Raw genomic sequence first — 19,882 nt, 5'->3', positions numbered from 1 at the left:
CCATTCTCACCCCTATGAAAAGACCCTCAGTTTGGCATTATGTGACCGTGACACACAGAAACTACATGCCTGTGTTCCCTGAGTGGAACCAGGTATCTCTGTGCCATCATTCAGGTGAGTGACCCGCTGCTGTACCCACCCCCTCCCTCATCTCTTCCCTTCTCTCTGCCATTGACCCTCGTCCCTCTTGACTCTGGATGCCCCCGTTTCCTAGGGACCCTTTAGGACCACGTGGATAGGGGGATGTCTAAGTGTACCTCTGCCGTCCCTCCTGCAGGCATTGTCTGCCTTGTGGTGACCATCATGTACTGGAGCGGCTGGGAGATGGGAGCCGTGGAGGCTATCTCGCTCTCCATCCTGGTCGGCTCCTCTGTGGATTACTGTGTCCATCTGGTAGAAGGCTATCTGCTAGCTGGGGAAAATCTACCCCCACACCAGGCTGAGGTAAGCTGTCCTGTGTATGCCTGACCCCTGACTCAGCTCCCACCTTGGGTCAGTGGGAGGGCCCATAAGAACAGATGAACATCCCATACTCCACCCACAGGCAAGCTGCATCCTAGGAGCTGTTCCCAACATGCAGCGTCGCAGTCCACAGCCCTGTGAAGCACGGGGTGTCTTTCCAGCCATGCGAGCACAGCCCTGCAGCCCTTGGGTCATGTAACAGCCAAAGCTTGCTGTGAACCTAAGGAAGGGATGGGAGGTGGGGTTACTCTAGTTAAATGCCTATTGAGTGATAAAATCCCCCCGACAAAAGCCAGCTTAGAGGAGGAAACATTTATTTGCTTTATAACTCCACTTTATGGTCCAACATTATAGATGGATCAGGGCAAAAACTTCAAACATCTGGTTACATACTTCTTCAGTCTAGAGCAGAGAGAAACTGAATGCATGCTCTCTTGCTAGCTCGCTTGCTGCTTGAGCTCAGCTTGACTTATCCACTATTGCACAGCTCAGGACCTCCCCTGCCTGGGGAGTGGTGCTGCCCACAGTAGACTTGTCTTCTTACATCTGTTAACCATCCCCACCAACCCAACCCAATGCAGACAGCCGCTCACTGAGACTTTTCTCCCAGGTGACGCTAGGCTGTATCAAGTAGACAATTAAAGCTACCTGTCCTAGGTTTGATGTGAAGACATGGACCAAAAGGTGACAGAATTAAGTCAGCTACACTCCTAATCACTTTCAGGTTGAAAGACTGGAATAACTCCAGTCAGAGCCCCCATGTATAAGGATCCACTGTGCATATCCTCCTACCTACATCCTTTCAGCATGTCTGTGCCCTATGACCCTCCCTGTGAGAGTCCCACTTAGAGGTGGGAGCCAGTCTCAGGCAGAGCCAGCCTGGGGCAGCAGTGTATGCTCACCCGCATACACAAAGTCAAGCCCAGGTCTAATGCCTGCAGTGGGTGCTCAGCCCTCCCCACTCTCTCTCCACTGCCTCAGGATGCCAGCTCTCAGCGCCAGTGGAGGACATTGGAGGCCGTCCGGCATGTTGGCGTGGCCATCGTGTCCAGCGCCCTCACCACCGTCATCGCCACCGTCCCGCTCTTCTTCTGCATCATCGCCCCATTCGCCAAGTTTGGGAAGATCGTGGCACTCAACACGGGCGTATCCATTCTCTACACGCTCACCGTCAGCACCGCCCTGTTGGGCATCATGGCCCCGGGCTCCTTCACCCGGACCAGGACTTCCTTCCTCAAGGCCCTGGGTGCCGTGCTGCTGGCGGGAGCCTTGGGGCTGGGTGCCTGCCTTGTGCTCTTGCGCAGCGGCTACAAGATCCCCCTGCCCAGTGGGGCTACACTATAGCCCCGTGCTTGGGTCCCGTCTCCAGCATCTCACCTTGCAGCCGAGGACGAGGGGAGCTGAGACGCAGAGGCTCTCCGTTTCCTGGCCCAGTTCCAACTAGTTCCGCTCGCAGGCTTCGTGGAACTGGGACTCAGAGCTGTGTGGGCCACACCACCTTCATCACAGCTCAGACTGGGAGTGGAGTCAGACAGCTCCATACTCTCTGGTCTCCATCCTCTCTCCCCAACTGAGGTCTGCCCGGTCGTGGAGGATGCTTGCCCTCCTCCCGTATCTAGTCACCACCAAGCAGGTGGCTCCCTACCAGGGTCTTCTCTCATGCCGCTTCAGTGTTCACGGCCTGCTTGGGTGGACATTTCAGGACTCCCACTCTACAGATGTGGAAACTGAGGCACCAGGAGGCAGGGGCTGCCCTGTGGCTGGATCAGGGCAGAGCCGAAGTTGCCTCAGAGCACAGGTCTCCCTGGGCCTTTGCGAGAAGAGCACAGCGGATCCAGGGGGACACACCCCCTGAGCCACGCCCCCTCAGCTTTATGCAGCCAGTGCTTGATGACCCTGTAGTCATCGCCAGGCCTGTGTCCAGGCCAGCAGAGACAGAAGCACTTCCTGGGGTCATGCATGTCCTAGCCCCAGCCCTAACCTCCAGGGAGCCTCAACATCCCTCCCTGGAGTTCTGGCTCAGCTACCCCCACAGTTCCTAAACCTCATCTCCCTCACCTGACTGAGAACGGATGACTCATGTGTGTTGGGGTGCTGCACGCACGGGGAGGAGCTGGCTGTGCCAGCCGCCTGCTCACGGCAGATGGTCCCTATTAAAGTGAGACGAAACTGCAAACCACTGCTATTAACACAAGCATTTCCAGCCTCACTGGCTCCATCATGTTCTTAATAATGCAATAACTTAAGTTTTCACGCGCAGCCCCACCCAGGGTGGCACCGGACCTGGACAGATGGGGGTGTCCAGTATGGAGATGGAGCACTCTGGGCTCAGTGTGAGGCTGGGGCCTCCCAGTGGGGGTTGGGGCTCAGAAGATGCTTCTGACTTTATGGGACCCATTCAGCCCCATCGTTGGGCATCTCTGAAAGCCTGGCATTGTGACAGACACTGGCCTTCCCGGGAACAAACACGTGACCTTTGAGTTATATAAAGCTGGACACGGCTTGAGCTGGGACAGATCCCTGAGGGTGAGAAAGGAATCCGGGGTGGTCTACACACCAGCTCACCCAGTCACTAGTAGATATTGAAGGGGGGGCTGGAATGCAGGACAGATACCACTGTGTCCTTGCCCAGTGTACACCTGGCATGGCCTAGCGCCCAGTGTTTGTTGGGGGATTGTCGAACCTTTGTACCCACCATCCACCATGAAGAAATGGAAAGATCCCTGGTACGGGCTGGCCTGTGATATAGCAGATGCTCTTCTTAGAGTTGGTATTTCTTTCCTGAGGGGCCATGATGGCATCACAGATGTAAGACCCTCAGCTCTCATAGCAGACCTGTTTCCACTGGGGATCCAAAGAGAGGATCTGGTCCAGCCCCCCTCCCCTGGCTGCTGGGCGTCTCCCGGCCTCTATGTGCCTGTCACTTTATATCCTCAACCTTCTCTATGAGAGACATCTGCTATGCTGGAGGTGACCTCACCCTAATGGCTCCATCTTAACCTTGTTGGCTTCAGAGACCTCACCCCCAATAAGCTCTTGTCTGTGGAACTAGACATCAGGACCAGACATCATACACAGGGGCAGGGTTGTCACACACAGTCTGGTCTTTTCCTTTCTTTCTTTCTTCCTTTTTTTTTTTGAGGCAGAGTGGCAGGGAGTTGAAGATAAGGTTTCTCTGAGTAGCCCAACTGTCCTGGAATTCATTCTACAGACAGGCTGGCCTTGAACTCAGGGGTCCACCTGCTTCTGCCCCTGCACTACCACACCCAGGAGGAATCAGCTCTTCTGGTCATCAGGTATAGATGATGCTTTCAAAAGAGCCAGCACATAAGAGATGGGATTTCCTGGATCATGAGCCAGACGTGGAGCCTAAGTGTGTCCCCAAGGTGCATCCTCAACCATGAAAGCATATAACCTCTCACAAAGGCGGGCGATATTACTAGGGGGTTGGAGGCTACAGTCAGACCAAGGAGCCTGCTCTTAGACTCCTGAAACAAGCTCAGGGGCTGCCTAACATACTCTCCTCTTGGTAAAGCTGGAGCCGCGGGAGGCCTGTCACTGGGGAAAAGGTCCCGGGGAGCAGGCTGGTCCTGACCCAGGGCTTCTGGAGCTCGTTGTGTGGTAGCTGTCTATACAGGGCCCTTCTAGCTGACTACAACATGAGTGTGGTGCTAATGAATGGCCGGCAGGTCGAGAGAGTCGGAGAGGGGCCTGGCAGATTGACAGTATATCCCAGAAGGCCTGATGTCTCCTGAGCCCTTCCCAATAACCCAGTTTAATACAGAGCTGGTTCATTTACATGCCCTCTACCTGATGCTCGCTTCCTCGGGGAGAGCCCTGCCTGGCCCATTACTTCAAAGGAATAGCTCATTCTTCCCAGGACCGCTACCTTTTCAGAGGGCTATGGGGATGCTGGATAGATGGGCCGAGGATGGAGGAGACTGTGGCTCAGATTCCCTAGCTTCTGGGCAACTCTGTGACCCCTGGGGTGCCTATAAATTAGCCTCTGATGTACAGATGCGCAGTCTGGGTATCAGAGAGGGCAAGTCTGTATGGCACAGTGGCTTCTGGCCAGGCTTGCTGTCTCCTCCAAGGATGGCAGTCTCAACATCCAACTGTACTTTCTCAGTCATACTTCTTCCCTGTGTAGGGGCTGATAGACCCAGTTCCCATGCAGTTCTCCCAAAGCAGAAGCAGGCCTGGGAGAAGATGGTGGTAACAGTTTGGGTGCCCTAGGGAACTTGGGCCACACAGCTGTCTGCCTCTTTGATCCCCTTCATCTTCTTTGTGAGCTCTGGCACCACTGGGTCCCAGAGGCACCAGCTCCCGTGAATAGAGGCTTGACCTTCCTTTGACGCCAATGTGGGCTGCAGTCTTAATGAGCTTCGCTGAGTTTAATGAGATCTCTGTTCACTTGAGCTCAGTAACCAGCCTGCGGGGGGGGGGGGGACCCACCATGTGCAGGCATCGGTGTGCCAAGGTGACAGCCCTCTGTACGAAGGAGGGGCCAAGGGCACTAGTGAGGTCTGAGGGAGTGAAATCCCTTCACCCACCAAAGACCCCTTGGCCCTACTTCTCTACCAAGCCCAGATGTCAATGATTGCTGCTTTAGGGGTGCCTACTCTGCTCTTAAGGGGTGCCGCCTGTCCCTTGAGGATGCTCAGTGTGCCTCAGAAAGTGCCTTCGTCTTGTCCCATTAAGGAAGCTGCTGCCAGAGATGTGCCCCTGTCCTCCTTGCTAGCTGACCACAAGCTGGGAGAATGGACAAGGCTGTGCCCACCTCCCCATCTGCCAGAGGATGCTGTTTTGTCCTGGGGAGGATGGGGGAACAACGACAGTCTTTCCAAACAGAAGCCCACTCTCTAGCCGCCTGGTAGACTTTGGTGACGAGGCTCTGGGGAAGCGAGTTCTCAGGTACCGCCTGTCGGCGTGTGTAATCTGCTCAACCATGCAGGGCTGTCTGTGTGTAACCAAGTGATAGCCATGCCGCCCCTCAGATTCAGCACCCCTGCTCCTGCAAATTTATCCTGCAGGTAAATTTAACCCTGGCAGAGAGCAGAAGGTATGTGCTGAAGCTTGGTCCGGTTTATCAAAGAACCAGAACCTTCCGCATCCATCAGCACCGGGACAGGGGATGTGAGTTCCATAGGTCTGTGCTCTGCAGCCGAAAATTAACGAGGGAGTTTCCTCGGTGCCGGGATGGAAAAATTGCCAGCGAAGATTAAATGAGAGGAGAGGTTGTAAAACTGTGAGATCCACTAGCTTATGTGTTTGAGCAAAACCCAAACAGGAGAGAACCTGTACTTATTTTTTTTTCATTTTTGCATATGCATTAAATAATTCTGGAGAACAATACAGGGAGAGACGGCACAGTGGTTACCTGTGTGCACCGGGGTGGGGATGCTACTCGGAGGCAGAGAGCCGTGGAGAAAGCCTCCTACCATAAATCTTTGCACGCTCGGTGTTCAGACTGCAGGAATCGATCATGTAGATGATTTTCTTGTAAAGAGTGGGGTGGCTGACACCGGCTTCTTGAGAAGCTCGCTTCAGCAGCAGGAGGGAGAGAGGGGTCCCACTAAAGGCCTCAACAAACACAAGCTGGCATTAGTTGCATCTGATACCCTCCCGGGAGCTGCTGGTGCCAATGCCAGGTACCCACCCCGACACCTTTCCCAAGCAAGGACAGGGTTGGAGCTAGAGAGACTGGGGTGAGATCAAAGCAACGATGGTCTTGATACCCCCTCCCCCACACCACGCCTAGGTGTAGATGAAGGGGCAGTGAGGATGCCCAGAACGGGCTGTCTTGGGTAGCAGGAGGTCAGAGTTCAGCTCATTGCCCCCCTGCCATGCTCTCACAATAGCTCCTTCATTCTGTCCCTGCTGGCCTTGTGTCTGAGCAAGTCACAATTCCATCTTTACCTGCTCACTCATCCGTTAAATAGAATAATACCTACTGAGCGTGGTCTTTGTGCCTTAATAAGATGATGTTTGCCCAGGTCCTGGCCACACTAATACCTGTCACGCCATCTTCCCTGTCGTCTTTCTTATCAGACAGGTCTCTCCCAACCCTGAGTAGATGGATGTGTTTAGCATCCCAAAGCTCTTCAATAAGCAGGAGCTATTCCCTCCCCAGCTGTCCTTCTGACTGGGGCGGAATATGCTTTCTTTCCCTGTGACAGTGTGCTTGGCTGTGGGACCCACATTAGTCAGTGGAATACCGCAAGCAGGAAGCAGTAAAGGTTTGAAATATAGCTGCCCCTCTGTGTTTCTGCCTCTCTGAGTAAAAGACATGGTCCCCAAGCCTACTGGCTCCAGGAAGTTGAGAAGCCTGCAGGACCAGCTTAACCCTTCCTCTGGCCTGCCACCAAGCCTCGATGGTGCTAGCATAGATCAGACTCCCAGTGGACAATACATGATTAGAACAGAAAGATCCTGTGTTTGGGGATGCTGGTTACGCAACACTCTGGCAGCAATAACTGAAGCACTTCCTGGAAGCTCTAGTTCAAATGGGGGTTCTTCACACAGCTTCTGGGGTCTCACTGTCATGCCCCCCATCATCTCATGCCACTCGACTTCACCTTCAGGCCTCACTAACCAAGCTCCACCCCTAACATGAGCAACGCTACAACTCAGCTCAGCCTTTGCACAGGCTAGCCTCATCTTGAACCCACAACTCAGCCCAGCCTTTGCACAGGCTAGCCTCACCTTGAACCCACAACTCAGCCCAGCCTTTGCACAAGCTAGCCTCATCTTGAACCCACAACTCAGCCCAGCCTTTGCACGGGCTAGCCTCATCTTGAAGCCACAACTCAGCCCAGCCTTTGCACAGGCTAGCCTCATCTTGAAGCCACAACTCAGCCCAGCCTTTGCATGGGCTAGCCTCATCTTGAAGCCACTGCACTGTGTAGTGCCATCTTCTCCCGCAGGAGCTGGCTTCACCCAGAAGCCTTTGTGGGGACCGCAAGTGTAGGTTCGTCAACACATAGCACCTAGCCTTCCTTCTGTGCTGTTAAGGACCTGCTGCTTGGCAGGCTCCTCCACTAGGGAGGTGCACCATGGAGGCAGAGGATGGGCGTCCAAGCTCTTGCATGATGTGTTCACTGTGAATGCTGCCTGAATACCACACACACACTAAACCTCCATCTACATGAGAAACCGGATGAGCTCTCATGATGCGGCTGTGTTAGTTACTGTTCTATTGCTATGAAGAGACACCATGACCAAGGCAATTTATAAAAGCATGCAATTGGGGCTTGCTTGCAGTTTCAGAGGGTGAGTCCCTAACAGTCGTGACTGGGAGCATCGTGGCAGCAGGCAGACAGGCATGGCACTTGAGCTGTAGCTGAGAGCGCCCATCTGATCCACCGCAGTGGGCAGAGAAAGCTAGACCGGGCTTTTGAAACCTCAAAGTCCATCTCCAGTGACACGCCTCCTTCAACAAGGCCACACCTCCTAATCCTTTCTCAATAGTCCACCAACTGGAAACTAAGCATTCAAATGTACAGGGTCCGTTCTCATTCAAACCACCACAGGGACAGAACAGGTTTTGGGGTAGGAGGTGTCACGGTGCCTTCTGCCCTGCCTCCCAGCTCCGCCTGCTCACCCATTACCCTCTACTCTTTCTTGTTTTTTAAGTAGAGTTTCATGCATAGCCAGGTTATCTTCAAACTCCCAACACGTATCCAAAGACAACCTTGAACTTCCGATCCTCCTTCCACCTCCTGGGTGTTGAGATGACAGGTGAGCATCACTGCGCCCAGCACATTGCTTAGACTCCTGAGGGGCTCAAAGAGAATGTTTCTACAGTGCCTGATGCTTGAGGCACGACCCTTTGGCTCCTGGCTTCAGAGCTTTGTGACCTTCCCTTTGCCACTGAGGCTCAGTGTATCTATTATTTCTTGATACCCAACAAATTCCCTCAAAGTCTACTGACTTAAAACAAGGACATGCCAGGCAGTGGTGGCACACACCTTTGATCCCAGCCCTCCGAAGCAGAAGACAGGTGGAGCTCTGTGAGTTCAAGACCAGCCTGGTCTACAGAGTGAGCTCCAGGACAGCCAGGAAAGGAAACCCTGTCTCAAAAAACAAAAACAACAAAAGCCAAACAAGCACACAGGGCTGGAGAGATGGCTCAGCAGTCAAAGTGACTTGCTGCTCTTACAGAGGACCTAAGTTTGATTCCCAGTACCCATGTTGGGCAGTTCACAACCACCTACAACTCCAGTTCCAGGGGACTCAGCGACTTCTTTTGACCTCACACATCACTTAAAAACAATATAAAGAAACTAAAAATTCCATGATTATCTCATGATCCCATAGGACCACAAAGCTAGGTCCCGCCGGCCTCCTCTAGGTGGTTTTGTGACCCTAGAAGGACTCTTTCATGAGTCTGCACTCAGCTAAGGTTAGCTGGGTGGCTGTATTTTCAAGGGTTGGAGGTTTGGTGGGTTCTTAGACTGAAAGATGTGTCACAAGGCCGTGGGTCATTTAGCACCCGGCAGACAAGCTCAGGCTTGTCCATAATGACAGGTTCCCAGAGAGTATGGGAATGTACACACAGCCTCCTTTTATAGGCTGAACATCACCTCTCCAAAAAATGATATTTAGAAATCCTGACCTCTGGTGTTTCAACACGTGGCCTCGCTTCTGGGAAGCAGGCTCTTCGCAGACTGAACCAAGTTAAAGTGAGGTTATTAGAGTAAACTGCTTTTAATGAAGTGTGGCTGGTGCTGTGGGCTGAACTGTGTTCCACTCCATCCCGAGAGCCATATACCGAGGCCCTAATCCTGGACGCTCACGTGTGACTTCGTTGGAGATGGGGCCTTTAGGTGGGGGACAGGGGAGGGAGTAGGAACCAGGCTGACAACATGGGCCCTGACCCAATCTGGCTGCTGTCCCTACAGGGGAGAAGCAATCACGATGTAGAAATCAAGAGTACACAAAGCGTGGAGGGCCAACTATGGAGGATACAGGTCAAGTTACCATCTGCAAGCCAAACAGAGGGACCTCGGCAGAACCAGCCCCGCCAGCACCAGGTCTAGGGAATAAATGTCTGCCGTAGAAGCCCCAGCCTGTGGGACTTTGTTATGACTGAAAATGAATATTATAAAATGAAATGTGGGGCTGGGTGAGGGGATGGCTCAGTGACGCACAAGTGACACACACAGATGAGATACACGCCAGGTCAAGTGGAGGACCAGAGCAGTGTATCTTTAAGTCAGAGAGCACCTAAGGACCACAAAGTACCTGAAACTGGGGTGAGGCAAAGATGGAACCCATAGGCTTCCCCGGGCCATGGGCTGTGAGCATCCTGCTTTCCTGCCTCAGAACCAGAAGCTCTTACACACCCACTTTGGGTACTTTGTTAGGGCAGCTAGGCAACCAAGATGCCAGCATCCTTTTCTCCAGTAGAAGGATGCTGGCAGGCTCTGACCCAGGCCTGGTGTCAAGTTCAAATGGACCAGGAGGTGGGGACTGCTGGGTCAGATGCGGTGGAGGGAGGCTGTCTGTCCGTCCTACCAAAGAGCTGAAAAGTCCTCTGCGATAGTTTGAAGATTCGGATTCTGTGAGAGAAACGAAAGCAGCCCCCGGGTCACGATCAACCATTCCCAGACGTGGCCAGTTGAACAAGGCAAGGCTACACGTCACACAGTGTTGCTACAGCACAGTTTCAGCAGGGCATGTGGCGCAGTGGGTACAAAGTGACCATAGGTGGAAGTCTGTTTTCTTATTTAAGCCAAGATCTTTATTCACGGTTTAACTGCAGTTTTCAGAACAGTGCTGGCATGGAGCAGAAATTCAGAGGCTAATGAATTCCAGCTGGCTTGGCATTGAGGTCCCTGCCTGCCCACAGGGGCCCACCTGGTGCTACCTCCTCTCTGCAGGTGCCCAGTCTGTAGGAAGAAAAGCTGCCTCTGACGGCATCAGCCTCGTTCCCATGCCAGCTGCTGTGGAAAACCCACAGGCTCCCATCACTGCGCGCTCCCTCATCCCAGGAATCTGCTTCACAGGCAAGACTCCTGTCTCCCGGTTCAGACAGAGGTGGTGAACCCTAGTGAGGGGAGCAGGCAGAAGCAGCTGGGAGGGGGTCAGCCCTGCTCTGCCTTCACTCCCGAACTGTCACTGCAGTGTAGACAGGGGTGTGCGGCAGGCAGGCGTGTGAGCACTTACCACCATCCCTTTCCTGCCCTAATTGCTTCAAACACTCAAAGGCTCTTGAGTAGCTGCAGGTCACAAACTTGAAAGCACAAGAGAGATGGCCGAGCTTCGCATCAGAGGCGAGGAAGGGAAGTGACACCCACCCTCACATCGGCCAACCCCCCAAACCCAATTCATAAAATGAAAATCTGGTGTGACATTCAACTAAATTAACAATTTATAGATAATTCACAATGCTCATATCATTAAGCAAATGCACTTTAAATTGATTTCAAATTAGTGGGCTAATGATTTCCCTCAGGACCGGTCTCCTCCAGCCCCCAGCATGGCGTTTCTAATAAGAGGTAGGTGTGATAACAGCCTCTTTATTCCATAATTGAAGCCATAATTGAACTCGAGGTCACATCCAAGGGCTCTATTGATCCTCACGGAGAGAGAAAGTGCTGACAGCGACCATCCTTGGGCCAGCGGGGCTAGAAGGGCCACTGAGACTCTTGCAGCTGTGGCAGATTTGAAAGCACTTCCTGTAAGACCTGCAGGTAACCTGGATGGCTGATGAGAAAGTTAAGTCCCCTTGAGACTTAGAGTGTCCCCAACCGCAGATTCAGAATATCCCAAGATGTGTAGGGAGTCCACAGAACCCTCCAAGATCCCCAAGGTCCCAGGGTAAATACTGCATCCTACCATGACTCACCCCATCTGCCTGACCCCCAACTGTCCAGGCTGAGCAAACCCAAACCAAGGGGCCCCACAAACAAGCTCTGCTCCCCCCCACACACACACCCATGCTATGCCCTGAGTCCTTTAACCCCAACTCAGCCCAGCCAAGAGCTCCCTGGATATCTATTCAGAAGACAGAGCAACGTTGAGACTGCTGTTGACCCAGCCCTGGGTCAACATCTCAGCACAAAGCATTGCCTGTCTCCACCGTAGCAACAGAAGGGGCCGTGAGCATCTACGCTCCATCTCAAGAGAACTCAGGAGCTTTGCTTTATTCTGCACCAGCCTTTTGGATATTTTGAATTCAGAGATCTTTTCTCCAAAGAGTAAGTGAGGGCAGCGAAGTGGGAGGAGAAGCAACAGAGAGGGAGAAAGGAGGCCAGAGGAAGGGAAGGGGGGAGGCCAGAAACCCAGTGAAAACTGGAGTGAGAGGGGAGAGGGAGACCGACATAAGACACACAGAGACTAGGAGACACAGAAGAGGCACAGGCAGCAGCAGGAAACACAGAGACACACAAATGGACACAGGCAGATATACACATGTGTGGATGGACACACACATATACAGACATATGCACCTATGGACATAAACATAGAGACCAGTGGTTCTGAACCTTCCTAAAGCTTCAGCCCTTTAATACAGTTCCTCATGTTGTGGTGACCCCCCCCAAACATAAAATTATTTTGTTGCTACTTCATAACTGTAATGTTGCTACTGTTACAAATCATAATTTAAATATCTAACCTGCAACCCCTGTGGGAGGTCGTGACTCACAGGTTGAGAACCATTGAAGTAGCCATAATACACAGACATATGCACATATACAGACTAATGAACACTCAGACATACACAAATGGACACACACACATAAACATACACATACATATACATAGAAACATACGCACAGAAAGATAGACACATGCAGGTATATGCATACATACTCAGAGACATATACACAGACATACACATATATAAACACAGAGACATACATGGACAAATAGGTTCCACAGAAAAGTAACTACATAGCTGAAAACCTTGTGACTCCAAAGTCAGAATACACAGTCAGCAGGACAAAGGGGATGAGGTCCTCACGAGCAGATCAATGTTGAGGACCGTGAGAAATATTCCACAGGCTCCTTGGGTTTATTGCCCTGTCTCTGACACAGATCCAGCTTGTGCTTTAGAATTACTTAAACTCGGAGGCTGGGTAATGGCTCGCTAAGAGCCAGTGCAAGCACAAGGACCAGATACTAAAGCTGGGTATGGCCACATGCACCCCTGTCACCCCAGGACTGGAGGGGTGCAGAGTGGAGACAGGAGGAACATTGGGGCTCAGTGGCTGACAGCCAAGCTCCAGGTTCAGTGACAGACTTTATCTCAAGGAAATAAGGTGGAAAATGATAAGACGACAGGACACTCAATGTCTTCCTCTATGGTCTTTGTATGCACACAAACGGATGCATGAACACATGCAGATACACACACAGAGACACACACAGTTTCCTAAAAACTGCAGCAACGGTCTCTGTGAATCTCAGAATGCCTGAGAAAGATGAAAATGGAAGCAATGGTTTTCTCTTTTTACTGCCTCTGTGCCCATCTTGGTCTTGGAGCAGAAAGCTTCCTGCAGATTTGAGGCCAGCCTTTGAGTGTCCAGAGTTCCCAGGACCACACTGTGGCTCCGAGGGTGGAGAACAAAGTCCTGCTTGACTGGATTCTTCTCTCAGTCACATTCTAGCTCAGGATGTGAAAGATAGAAGAGGGGGGGTCACTCATTTTACAGCTAGGATCATCTCATTCAGATTCCATTACAGAAAGGGTCATGTCGGTGACAGGGAGGAAGGAAAAATGTCTCTGTTCCAGGCAGAGGTTAGCAGGGAAGTCATCTAATCAATATTGATCAGCAAAGTGCCCCAGAAACTCTCAGGCCACAATTATCCAAACGGAGACTTCCAGAACATTGTCTCTGCTGGTCAGGAGAAAAGAAAAAGCCAGGAGGGAGGAATTAAATTTTTTAATGACTGTAAATCAATATGACCAATTTGAAAACTGATGTCCACCCTGTGACCCAGCGATCCCAATCCTGAATGCATATCCAATACAGCCGGGTGTTTAGCCCATCTGAAAAAAAATGCACAAAACCACACTCAGCTCTCTTCCAAAGATCTCAAGCTGGAGACAGCCCCATTGCCTATCAATGAAGGAACAAATGAATCACAATGTGCTGATTGTACACAGAAAAGTGTTTCACATCCACAAAAAACAAATACCGGTGCACGGCATACCGGAACTGAAGACATGGTGTGGAAGGGAGGAAGTGAAACCGGAAGAATCCAGATGAAATGAAGTGAAGGAATAAGAAAGGCTAATCTGTGGGGACAGAGTTCCGAAAAGCGGTTAACAATTACCCTTGCAAGAAGTTCTACGTGCAATAGGGTCTCACTTTGTAGCCCAGGCTAGCCTTCCTTGGACTTTCAATCCCCCTGCTTCATCTTCCCTTGCTGAGATTATGTGTCCTTTCTATATGATTTTTATATGATTCTGCCACACGGGATCCTGATGTCCCATTTCGAGGGGAGCTGTGTCACATGCGGGAGTTCCTGAACATGGGTCTCCAGACACAGGGTCAGTACAGACTTTGCATTCTAAGTCTGGGAGACAATTGTGGTAAGTGGGGCCTGTGAGCCAAGGCCTGTGGCACCTATGTCCTTAACTAATCTTGATGTGTTCCAAAATGCCCCACGGAGAGGCTGAAAGGGTTTGGAATCTGTGATGATTTTAATGAGAATGCCCCCCATAGGCTCATATTTGGGGATGCTTGGTCCCCAGTTGGAACCATTTGAGAAGGGTTAGGAGGTATGGATTTGTTGGAGGAGGTGTGTCACCGGGGGCAGGCTTTGAGCTTTCGAAAGTCCACTGCATTCTCAATGAGTGTTCTTGCTCCCCCCCCCCCATTTCTTTCTCCTTCATTTCCCTTCTCCTCCCCCTCCTCTTTCCCTTCCACCTCCTCCCTCCCTACCTCATGTTTGTGGTATCAAGATGTGAGTTCTAAGTGGCTGATCCAACACTATGCCTGCCTGTCTGCCTCCTGCCATACCCCCTCTATGACATCCGTGGATCCGCCCTCTGGAACTGTAGGGCCCCAATAAATCCCCCTTTCTACAAGTTGCCTTCGTCATGGTGTCTAATAACAGCAACAAAGGCAACTAACATTGCCTCCTATCACTCTTTCACTCCGGTGGAACAGGGCCCCTTTAGGGAGGGGCGGGACAGCAGTGGCAACTCCTGAGTGGGTTTCAAGAGATGCCAGAGGTGTGTGGGATTATTTTATAGCCTGCAACTACCTTCATCGGTTACTGGAACATGACCTCACCATGGTGAAGCATGGTGACCCCACGATTTAGTGACTACACACTGCTAGGGCAAAACCCACAACAGGAAATGGGAAGGGTCGCTTCAGCACGTCGGACAGAGGGTAAGTCCTGGGTCTGATTATTTCAGCACCGTGGACAGAGATTCCGTTCGCTCTCCGGCTAAGGATACAGGCGAGGCTCCGTAAGTCATGTTTGCAAAGAGCCGTCTTCCCACAGTTTGCTATTTACATGCGGCGCTGCTGTTTCCAGCTTTATATAACAAATTAAACCCTGGCAGCGTTAAAAATGTATGTGTAATGAGAAGATTGGCTTGGAAAACACCCAACTTGTACCTCCCACTGACACCTTCTTCCTCCAATTCAGGTCTCTCCCCGGGTTTCTGCATGCCAGCAAATACTCAGGTAACAGGCATTCCTGGTAGCTGGAACTGTCAGAGTACATGAAAAAAAAAAAAACAACCCAGGACCCTTGGGATTTACCTACACTTGAGAAAACTTTCTTTTTTTTTCTTGATATCTTTTATTTTGTTGATTTCTATAGAGAGTTTTTTTTTAAAGCCCGGACACTAAAAAGGTACATTTATGAGGATTTTTTCCAGAGATGGTTAATAGAGGGGGATATACTCTGAATGTGTCCACCAACATCTATAGGTGGGGGGCTTGGTGGGAGTAAAAGGAATAACTGAAGGACGTCTGAGAACTCGGGCTTACCTTTCCTTCCCCCTCCCCCTTTGCCTCTCCTGGTCTCTCCTGCCCTTCACCCCTCTGTGTCCTCCCTGGCTACCCTGAGCTGTCCTGTACCTCTGAAACCCTGAGACAAAACAATTCCTTCGTCAGCTAAAGGAATAAGATCTAGCCCGTTAGGTATCAAGCCGGGGACACAGGACTAACTGAGGTGCCTATTTAACATATCAAAGCAAACCTGGTTGCCAGGTTCCCCCAGCATCCTCAGTCCATACCTTCTAGCTGGTCTACCCCATTCTCTACCCTAAACTTCTCCAGCTTGAGAAAACTTTCTGAGGGAGTGAGAGGAGAGGTTTTTGTTTTTTTTTTTAATAAATATATGACCTCGGACTGACGACATGACTCTGTGGTAATGCTCTTGCAGAGAACTTGAATTCAGATTCCAGAATCCACATCCAGTATCTCACAACCCTCCTGTAACTCCAGTTCCAGGGGATCCAACACCCTCTTCTGGCCTCTTCTGGTACCCATGCACACATAGTGCACACAAACTCCTGCAGGTGTGTGTGTGCGCGCGTGCTCACACACACAGAGCAATTTACACACTGAACTCTTTCTTAACTATTTTTGGATTTGTTTTTGTTTTATGTGTATGAATGTTTTGCCTGGGTGTATGTATATAGTGTGTCTCCCGTGGGCAGTGCCCACTGAGGGTAGACAGGGTGTCAGATGCCCTGGAAAGGGAGTTACAGACAGTCATGAGCCACCACATATGGGTACTGAGAACTGACCCTGGGTCCTCTGGAAGAGCAACCAGGCCTCTTAACTACAGAGCCATCTCTCCAGCCCCAATACATTGAATGCTTATTGAAAGCTTACTATATGCTGGCCAATGAACTCTCCTGCTCTCGGGCCGTTTCCCCTCCAGTAAGGGTGGGAGCATGAACATAACTGGAAACTGGGACCATTTGTGTCTTGGGTGGGAGTCACTGACTGGGTGGCTAGAGACGGCTATGATCAGGTGATGTCTGAGATGAGATCTGAGCAACGAGAAGAGTCAGACATGGGGCCAGCTGGACAAAATGCATCCCGAGAGAAGAGTGCAGCTACCAGAAAGGGGATGATGCGGGCACAAGTGTGGTGCAAAGTAAGGGGGGATGTCACAGCGAACAAAAGAATGAAGGAGAGGAAGACATAGAAGAAGTAAAACCAGGGACATGGAAGTAGGCTGGGATGGGGGCGGGGCTTGCAGGTCATAGAGAAAGGAAGAGCAGGCAAAGCCTTTAATTCTCTCCTGGGCTTTCCTTCTTTCTCACCGTAGACAGTGGGACATGTGGGCTCGGGCCAATGGGATGCCAACCACAGAGACCACACACTAACAGTTAAGAGTAGGCAAAAGTGGCAGTATGGATTTATGTTGTGGGTGGGCTGTGGGGCAGCTCAGTCAGCAAAGAACTTGCTGTATTAGCACAAGGTCCTGAGTTCAATCCCTAGGACCTACATGACAAAGCTTAACATGGCACTGTATGAATGTAATCCCAGCATCAGGGCAAAGACATATAGGCCTTTGTGACCTGTAACCAGTCAAGCTAGCCTGGCGAGCTCCAGGAGAAACGCTGCCTCATAAAATAAGATGAAGGAGCTGGGGGATGCTCAGGGTATGAGCGCTTGCTGCTCTTGCAAGACACCCGAGTTCAGTTCCCACCGTTCATGGCAGGTGACTTACAACCATGTGCAACTCCAGCTGCAGGGAATCTGATTGCCTCTTCTGGCCTTTGTAGACATCCCCGCACACACAGCATTCATTCATGCCACACTCTCTCTCTCTCACACACACACACATAGACATAAGCAACAGTTTTCAAAACCTTTTTTAATAGAACAAAACAATGTGGATAATATTTGAAGAATCCTCTGACCTCTACGGGAACACACATGCATATCCATCATGTATATCTACACACACATAAACACATACAACATACAACAGGGGTACCACGTTGCAGTCACAAGACCAGAAAGACCACAGCTGGCAAGCCCGTCCTCCATCTTGCCAGCCACAGACACCTGGACAACCCACTTGTACCCAGCAGAACCACAGGAAGGACAGAGACGGCATGACTTAGCATCAAGACCCTGGTTCTTGGTCCCATCTCACTCGTTCACTGGGGGACATCAGGTCAGTTCTTCCTCTCTCTAACACTCATTCTTGTCATCTGAAGGACAAGGGACTCATTTGGACCTTGTGACCCCCAGCTGCAGCATCTGTCTGTAAATGGCCCTTGACCCCATGTTCTGCCTGTAACTGACTTTCACATCCAGTGTCTCCTGTGTTCCCAAACTCTCTCAAAGTATAGATTGCATGTATTGTGCTCATTTGTTATCGTGGATTAGATGTAAAATGTCTATGTTTAATCACTTGGTCCCTAGCTAGACTGTTTAGGAAGTCATAGAACCTTCAGCATGTGGGGCTTAGTTGTAGGAAGTGTATCGCTGGGGCTCTGGGGGGGGCGTCTGGAGGTTTACAGTCAGGTCCCACTTTCTGTGTTCTCTCTGCTCCCTGGTCCACCAAGATACAAGCAGGCTGCCATGGCAACCAGTCACTCCCATTACTAAAGTTTCTCCATTATAACGGACCTCCCACTTAGAGCCAAAATAAACTTCTAACCTCATCAGAGGCAAGACTGCCGAGTCAGGAAAAACAATAACCCGCTGTTTTCCAAGCGGGGACAATGAGACCTGAAGGCCACATGAGACTGTTCACAAGATTTCCACTCTTCAGCTACAGGGTGCTAAATGGGGACCCATGGCAGCTTGCCCAGCAAACTGAACTGGAGGGCACCGACACGGTCTCCCCCACGTCACTCTCCCGATGTCCACACCCCCTCCTCCCAGCTCGTTCCAGTCCCTGTCAGGCCCTAACTGTCCAGCAAAGTCCCTTCGCCTGCAGCAGGCGTGATGAGGCTAGGAAGTTGCCCCTGCCCCAGGCGCTGCTATTTTTCCTTCAAGGCCACTGTCAGAGCTGCTCACCACACAGGCCCCTGCTGTAATTGGAGTCTCGGCTCATTAGCTAGGGAAGAGGAGGAGGACACTGTGGGCTTCTCCTGAGAGTGCTCATTCAGAAGGTGTTCCCTTCAAGGTTCCAGGTCTGGAAGGATGATGTCTGTTATGGAAATTACCACTCACCCATACGTATAAATCTTCCCTAGAGCCTCCTGCAGGCTCCACTCCTTCCCCAGATGCACTAGAGCGCCAGAAGAGGGCTGAACTGCAAACACTGAGGTCTCTGAACTGGCATGGCAGAGTTCAGATAAAGAGCCCATATCACCTCCGGGTCAGGTTCCCAAGGGTTTGCTGTGTGCCTTGCACTGCAATTGGGTCAAACTTGAAGTCCTGCTTTAAGTGTGTGTGTGTGTGTGTGTGTGTGTGTGTGTGTGTGTGTGTGTGTGTGTGTGTGTGTGTGTGCGCGCGCGCGCGCGTGCGCGCGCGCGCGCGCACACACTTGAGTGTAGGTGTCTGTGGAAGCCAGAAGAGGGAGCTAGATACACTGAAGCTGGAGGCAGAGGTGATTGTGGGATGCTCAATGTTGATTTTAAGCTCTGTGTTGGCTAGTTTTATATCAGTTTGACACAAGCTAGGCGTTTAAAAAAAAGAACCTCAGTTGAGAAAACGGTCCCACAGATTGGCCAGCTGGCAACACTGAGTGGATTAGTAGCTGACCTTTGATTGACCTGGCTTAAAATAGCTGGGGGTGTTGGTGTCCTGGGAAGATGGGCATGACATCTTCGGCACAGAGTAACTTTCCAGGATAGGGACAGCCAGGGCTTTGTTCCCTACTCCTCTGGAAAGAGATCTTCAAAGCTTCAGCTCCCAATATATAGCCTCTGAGGTACATGATGTGAGACAAAAGGTTCCCCAGTCTTGATTCAAATGAGATCCCATAGTGAGACATCCTCTCTCTCTCTCTCTCTCTCTCTCTCTCTCTCTCTCTCTCTCTCTCTCCCTCCCTCCCTCCCTACCTCCCTCCCTCCCTCTCTTTCTGTCTCCCCTCCTCCCACACTGTCACCCACTCCATAGCTCCCTGCCTTTGACAGTGTCTCATGTATCCCAGACTGGCCTCAAACTCACTATGTAGCCTTGAACTTCTGATTCTCCTGCCATCTTGTGCTGCCCACCATGTCTGCAGGGCTGGGGAGGCAAACCCAGGGCCTCCTGCAAGGAGGCAAGCACTCAACCAACTGAGCCGCACCCCCAGCCCCTTTTCTTTTCTATTTCTTTTAACAGTGCCTCACAAGGTTCTGCAGACTAGCCCAGAAGTCCTGTACTGGAGCTATCCTTCCACCCAGCGACATAACACTTGGTCAGTCCCTCCGTTGTTAGATTGTCAGCTTTCACCTAGAGGAAAAGTGACGCAGGAACACAGGCTACACACTGGGTAGCAGTCTTGCCCACCTGGTAAGCTTGGCAGAGGGCTAACACACTGA

At 51.2% G+C, this 19,882-nt stretch overlaps 1 protein-coding gene and 1 long non-coding RNA gene across 2 annotated transcripts in view; one reads left to right on the top strand and one right to left on the bottom strand.

The window, feature by feature from the left end:
• Disp3 (dispatched RND transporter family member 3) overlaps positions 1-2,669 on the top strand; it is a 46,335-nt gene extending 43,666 nt beyond the window's left edge. The window contains exons 20-21 of the mRNA XM_075945412.1: positions 278-444; positions 1,444-2,669. Of these exons, the coding sequence (XP_075801527.1) occupies positions 278-444; positions 1,444-1,806 (530 nt within the window). The 3' untranslated portion in view covers positions 1,807-2,669. The remainder of the gene's footprint in view (positions 1-277; positions 445-1,443) is intronic.
• The window catches only part of LOC142833723 (uncharacterized), a 28,944-nt gene that overhangs the window by 752 nt on the left and 8,310 nt on the right, over positions 1-19,882 (bottom strand). The gene's annotated exons all lie outside the window — the stretch shown is intronic.

The sequence above is a fragment of the Microtus pennsylvanicus genome, chromosome 13 (assembly GCF_037038515.1).
Source record: "Microtus pennsylvanicus isolate mMicPen1 chromosome 13, mMicPen1.hap1, whole genome shotgun sequence".
In the NCBI taxonomy this organism is placed as follows: domain Eukaryota; kingdom Metazoa; phylum Chordata; class Mammalia; order Rodentia; family Cricetidae; genus Microtus; species Microtus pennsylvanicus.
The sequence above is the reverse complement of the archived record's forward strand: the minus strand, read 5'-3'. Positions and strand labels throughout refer to the sequence as shown.